General features: G+C 35.3%; 1 protein-coding gene and 1 long non-coding RNA gene across 2 annotated transcripts; one reads left to right on the top strand and one right to left on the bottom strand.

Moving 5' to 3' along the window:
- Positions 1-359: 359 nt before the first annotated feature.
- Positions 360-3,069, bottom strand: LOC148295371 (uncharacterized). The gene is made up of 3 exons (XR_015835442.1): positions 2,807-3,069; positions 1,296-1,357; positions 360-491 (listed from the first exon to the last, which is right to left on the bottom strand). It is a non-coding gene; the product is annotated as an uncharacterized LOC148295371 (long non-coding RNA).
- A 2,756-nt stretch (positions 3,070-5,825) lies between these two features.
- LOC148295370 (uncharacterized) lies at positions 5,826-6,707 on the top strand. Its single transcript, XM_088251603.1, has one exon. The coding sequence runs from the start codon at positions 5,961-5,963 to the stop codon at positions 6,396-6,398; it is 438 nt and encodes a 145-aa protein (XP_088107729.1). The 5' UTR covers positions 5,826-5,960; the 3' UTR covers positions 6,399-6,707.
- Positions 6,708-6,926: the final 219 nt, after the last annotated feature.

Below are 6,926 nucleotides of genomic sequence, written 5' to 3'. Positions count from 1 at the left end.
CGCCAGTATTGGGTCCAAGTACTGGCTAGACTGCTCTTTTGCCAGTATTAGTCCGTCGGTATAAGCTAAAATTGTAGTAGTGATTAAATTGACCAGGTGATGCCAATATGAAGATATCCTGAATAAAATTAGTGATTAATTTTTTAGTTAAATTAAATGTCATTAGTTTAAAAAAATAGTGATTAAATTGTTGATGATTGTCACGACCCGATTCGAAAATAAGGAATATTCCCGAATCATGGTGTGAGTCATACCATAGTCATAAGAATAAAATCCTACAACCATGGTATGATGAGAGATAGAGCCACAAAATAATACAAATTTACTTAACATCACAAAATTTGAGTCGCAATAGCTTGTAGTTAACTACACACTAGGATTTTTAACAAACGGTTGACTACTTACAAATATTAATTACACAAATCAACAATAAAAGCCCAGCAGCTTAGTTGAATCCGCTTCCTCAAACTTCTTCTTTAATCCTGCACAATCTATTAGGGTATGAGCATTCTAATGCCCAGTAGAGTACCTTCAAACCCCTCAAAGTCAGCTATCACAATTAATCAAAGTGTCATGCATCAAACAACACAAGATATACAAATTATGCAATCATACAAGATAAATAAATTTGCATATGCGGTGATGCCATGAACTCACTCCCTTCTAATCCCACTAATTCATATCCTAGGGCAACAAGCCTGCATGTCCCATACCATGCGTTTTACCACTGTGGCTCCGAATACCCTAAAATATGAACTAGCGTCCATCCGTCCCTTAACCCATTTTTCTTTTGTTTACGAATTTCTCAACTTTCACTTATCATTAGAGGCCCTGCTCCCATCACCTTAATATATTCAAGCTCTGCTCCCGTCACCTGAATATATTCCACATTTTATTCAGATATATCTAAAGCATTCTCCCACCCCTTAGATATATCTCAAACGACACACACACAACCCAAACACCACTGTCTTTATGATGCATATGTAATGCAGTGCAAACATCATTTATTTCTGCTGAATAATGCCACAGATAATAACAATAATATATCATGCTTAATCACATGAATAATAATAATCACAAAACATCAAATAATATCCATGGAAAAACATCAATAATACTATTTACATAACATCAAATAATATTCACGGAAAAACATCAATAATAATGTTCACATAACATCAAATAATATTCATCGAGCAAAGCAACAATAATATTCATATTTATAATACTATATATAAGCACCAAGATTAAAAGTGATATAGCCCAATCATCGGGAAATCAGGAAACTCTACCTCAAGTCCAGCTAGCTTAACCTTGTGCAGTTTCGTCCTCGAAAGTACGCAGAGTAGAACACCTAGTTAAGATAATTTACTGATTAAAATTCATTGGAAATAAGGAAACAAAGTTGAGTGTCCTACTAGCGCACGTAGACCTAAAACCCCAAAATACACTTAACAAGTTGTTTGACCCGATTGTTACTTCCTTAACCTCACATCCAAGCAAGCATAGAACCAAGCGTTAAGGAAAAACTAATCTATTCCCCTCCTATAATAGTTCTACTCTTTGGGATGTTTAAAATCAAGTGGTTCGGCTCTAGACTCATAAAGAAAGTTTAAAAACATCAATTTAAAACTAAAATTTCAGTTTTGCTAAACATTTGGGTTGGAACACGTTAACTTTGAAAATTCACTAAATATTGAGTTTAAATCAAAATAATGTAAAACTTTCCATATCACAACTAGACATAGAAAAGTTAAAGATGTCAAAATTTGATAAAAATTAGGGTTAAGGAAGCATGTCAAAATAGAAACCCAAAACAGACTAGGCTGCATAACGTTTTTTTTTCAGGTTTGTACATTTTATTTTGAAAAATCACCAAAATTACAATTTACAACCAAACTGGATAAAATTTTCCAGATCTGAAGACAATACAAGAAAGTAAAACATACTAAAATTTCATGAAAATCCAAGTTTAGGAAGTCTTCAAACACTTACTTCAAAACAGGGTATGCAGCAGAATCAAAACAATTTCCAGCAGGATAGTCTCTACTTTGAAATTTTACAAAAAATCAATTTAAATTCAAATGGCACAAAACCAAATTTGAAATAACCCTTGAGATATTCATTTTGATGTACCAAAATCCCAAAATGAAATTGGAACAAAAATCACATCGAAATAATCTAGAACTTCACAAAAACACACTTTGAAAGATATATATATATATATGTACTTGAGGCATTCTAACCACACTTGGTTTAAAACTAGTACTCAAAAGAAAATAAAAAGAAGAGCTTCAAGCCTTCAAAGAACCATTTACTTGAGATGATAGTGACTAATTTGAGCAATTGAATGACAAGAAACAAGCCATTTGAGAGAAAGTACACATATCTATAAGAAGAGATTCAACATAACCAATTGAACAAGTTTTGTTCATATATACCAATTTTTAGAGAGTTATAATGGTTACGTTTGGATTATCTTTGGATATGTTATAAAGAGGAGAATTTGGAGTAACTATCATGAAGAAACCATAGTGTTTTGAGCTTTTGATATGAGTGTTTTGGACTGAAAACGAGGGAAGGACCTAAGGTTGAAGACTATAAACAAGTTCCACTCTAAACATTCCCAAGGTGGCTATAGAATCCCGATCAATCTGAAATTTTGATATGTTATAATAGACAGCATTTCAAACAACTTTGATGAAGGAACCAAAGTCATTTGAGTACATGAAGTCACAGAAACAAACTGAAACCGAGCATACTGCTGTGAAATCAGGAAATGGTAAACTTATTGTGATCATACCAACGTTTCAGAGCCTATACTAGTCGGATTGAGCTGAACTTTGAGTATGTTATAGGAATCATGGAAATGAACAACTTTTATAAAGGAAGTTTTCTCATTTGAGCTTCCGAAATATGAGTTCTCAGCAGCTTCAAGAAAGTGACGAATTTTGGATTTTGAAGAGGAACAAAAGAAAAATGAGGATGAAGATAAGTGAATGAGGAAGAAAGGGATGATACAATGAATGATGAAGATAAGAGTAAATTTATGATTGAAAAGCCTTAGGCTAGGTGAATCATCCATTTAGAAGAGGGTGATACAATGAATGGGAAGAAGAGGATGAGAAAGAATCTTAGGCTAGACTAGATGACTCACCCCCATAGGTTTACAACTCATCCAAAATCAGATTTTTTGAAGACAAAGTAAGTGGGAAGGGGGGAAGAATGAAGGAGGGAAGAAATGCTTGGCTTACACGTTGCCTCCTTCCCTTTTTTCTACAAGGGTACTTTGGTAATCTATCACACATAGGGGTGTTTTGGTCATTTTTGTCCAACTTCAAATTAAACATACTTAAATTAATAATCTCAATCCAAAATCACTTGATACCCATAATCATTCTCCACAATTATATTATTTTTCACTAAAATATGAAAATCCACCTTAAATTTTTCGGGGTATTACAATGATCTTGCATACCAACTGAACAAATTCTTTGGGAAGAAGGCATGTATTGTAACTAAATTGGTGGATCATGCCAAATTTGAAAAAATAAATAACTTGTTAATTATTACATAAGGCGTTGAAATGTCCAGTTATGCATTAAGTAATAACTTTGGCGATTAGTGGAGAAGAAGTTACCGGACACACGTTAACATTGACGGAGTGGAGCAATTGCAGCTGAACGCCAATTGGGCTAAATGAGGGTGGGTAACAAAGTCAAGAGAATGATTACCTTCTAATACTGCAGTTAAGTATGAGAGTTGGGTCCCCATATAATAATCCTTTTAATTACATGCATCCCCATAAAATAAATGAAATAAATTATACCATGTTAAAGATACTTCATGACACTCTCCCAAAAAAACACTCTTAGAGTGGTTTTCACTTTGAGGGCTAAGCCACTGTACTTTCTTCTCTCTCCCCTCTTATCTTCCTCCCTTCAACTCTTCCTCCATTTTCAGAGGCAGAAGGTTTCCCCTATTTGCACATGCGTTTCGTCCCCGGATCTCCACCACCATCCTTTTACGGGTTCTTTATGTATGGAATAAGTCGCTGAGACTCTTTGGGATCTCTGTATAGTTTTCACCTCTCCTTTTATGAGAGGTTTTCACTTCTCTTTTGTGAGAGATTTTCATCTCTCATTTATGAGAGTTTTATTTGTATTGTTATGGCTTAGTTTTTTTTTTCAAGTTTTATCTTTTTTTCATTATTTTGAGTTTGCAATTTAGTTGGGATATTTATGCCAGAGTTTTTTCAATCTTGCGTGATCATTAGTGGAGGCACACCATGTTGTATTAATTTTGATGTCAAATCACTTCGTTATTGTAATAGCCTTTTGTGGTTAGTGGCTTTTTTTTGGCTGAATTATGAATGCAATCCCATAATATCCACACACAAAAACGATACTTCATGGAAACCCATTACATGGCGTTGTTTAACAAAAAAAAAAAAAAACTAACGTAAATATTAACAAACTAAGGTAAATATTGTCGTAGGTGCCAAGTTATATATCATGATACCATGTGATACAATGAATAATCAACCTATGCGGCGTACGTGCCTCCTTGAACTTCTTGATGCATATTGGTCAATTATATGATTTCCAAAAGTATGAAGAAAGTCAACAAATAGGGTCCAAGTGCTTCTGTAACGGTAAACTTTCTTATGGAAAATAGACCACCAGTTTGGTTTTTCTTGGACCCTGGAACCAGAGGGCGGGCTTGGGCTTTAGCTGAGGTAGCTAATTCCCAACATATACTATGGATCCTTGTTTAGTCTTCTCACAAATAAGGAACTGGAGCTCTTGATTAATTGTGAGAGAGAATCCAGAAATTGTGAGAGAAAGAGATGGAGAGAGAGAGAGAAGTGATGAGAACGTTTAGGTCTGAATGAAAAATAAAAGAGGGAAATTTAAAAAAAAATCTTATATTTTTAGTGGATTGCATATATATTGGAGGGTTTCGGGAAAAAAAATAAATTGAATTTACAAATTACGACATACTCAATCGCACGACATAATATATATTTAAAAAAATTGCATTTACGGCGTATATACAATCAATGCCATTAAAAGACACAAAAATTACCTTTTTAAGGCATGTTTTCATATGCCGTAAATATCAGTTATTAACAACACACTTTACCATCTTTTGAAGGCGTGCTTTGTCATATGCCGTAAACATCAGTTATTAACACACGAATAAAAAGTGTGCCGTAAATATCAAGTCGTAAAAGCTCCAATTTGGTGTAGTGCTTGTAAGATGCATATCACAGGATGAATTTCCAACTTATGGATGCGAGGAATTTGGATGAATTTCTTGTTTAATTGTATCTTAAGTTGAAAGGTAATTTTGTTATTATCAAACCATCGCGTATTTGGGCCAGTTTTTGGAAAAATAGCAAGGTATGATTTTGCATGTGGGCTTCGTCAAATCTGGCAGGTCTTCTTCTTCGTGAGGAATAAGCGCCTTAAAAACCATAGCGTGCGCTAAGAGTGATAACTGCGAAACACCTGACCTGAGGAGATTTGCCACTGCTTTGCCTCGACGCGTGCCTTGAAGCGCGGCTTATATCGATCGTCAAATAAAAAACAACGGGTAGTGTTACAACGTGTTGAGTTTTTGTTTGACAATGGGGCCAAAAGTCTCCAAACGAAACAGCAAATTAACAAAGTGATGAGGGATTCACTGAGACTCCCATGTTCTCACCTTACGACCGCTAATCGCTCGACGAGTGGAGAAATTCTATCCCCCAATATCCATTGCATAAATATTTCTCCTAAGCCACCCTAAAATCTTATACGAATTTTAGACCACCTTCACATTCTTTTTCTCTATTTATACTTTTCCGAGCCTACATGCTTCTCCATCCCAAAATCTTCTAAGCACCTTTAGAAATCCCTCTCGGTCTCTCTCTCTCTCTCTCTCTCTGCTTTTATACACTTCAAACAAACATCATGAAAGGCTTCAAGGTTTTTCTAATGTTTGCCATGCTAATAGCTTCAGCCATCACCACTCTCTCTGCAATACCAAACGAAGAAGAATCATTCTTCAACGAGGAAAACAATACTGATACAAATGACGAAACCAAAAACCAGTTTGGAAAAAGCACTTCTCTAAGAAGCCGCTTCCTTGCCTCCGTGACTTGTGACAAAAACCCTAAGGTTTGTCAGGCGTATGGCAGCGCAAAGCCGGATTGCTGCAACAAGAAATGTGTGGACAGAAACACAGACACAGCAAACTGCGGCAAGTGTGGGAAGAAATGCAATTACGCAGAGATTTGCTGCGAAGGTAAGTGTGTGAATCCGATGTCGGACAAGGAAAACTGCGGCAGCTGCAACAACAAGTGCAAGAAAGGCACTTCATGTGTGTTTGGAATGTGCAGCTATGCATGAACACTAATTATCATGACGCACCAGATAGATCACTGCTACTGGATCGATAAGGAATAAGGTTATTGCAATATTAATTGCATGCGCAGCAAATCTCTACTTTTATTATTTTATTTTGCTCAAAGCTAGCTATATCCTATAAACATGAAAATAATTTATAAGGCCATGAATTAGTGTACGTGTGTGTGTGTGCAAGTGCAAGGAATAAGGGCTCGCTAAGCGTCACCATTCGATGGGCTTAGCCAATTAATTGTTTATTGTAAGGAATCATCAATATTATGATCCCTTAATTAAAAAAGTTCTTATTATTTACTTGTCAGATATAATATATCACAATGATTCAACCTCTTCCTTTTTTCTTTTTTATTCTTCCAACTCGAGCACATACTTATGGATGGCAGGAATTTGGATGAATTTCTTTTTTAGTTGTATCTTAGCGACAAACTAATTTGATCCAACGGTTAATAGATAGGGTCTCATTTAAGGGCCTTAGATAAGACACTCACTATGGAATCAAACAGTTGTAGAGAG

The sequence above is a fragment of the Prunus avium genome, chromosome 4 (genome assembly GCF_965620075.1).
Source record: "Prunus avium chromosome 4, drPruAviu1.hap1.1, whole genome shotgun sequence".
In the NCBI taxonomy this organism is placed as follows: domain Eukaryota; kingdom Viridiplantae; phylum Streptophyta; class Magnoliopsida; order Rosales; family Rosaceae; genus Prunus; species Prunus avium.
This window is presented reverse-complemented; position numbering and strand designations above follow the sequence as displayed.

Coding starts and splice junctions, on each gene's coding strand:
- LOC148295370 (XM_088251603.1), top strand. CDS start 5,961: ATGAAAGGCTTCAAGGTTTTTCTAATGTTTGCCATGCTAATAGCTTCA.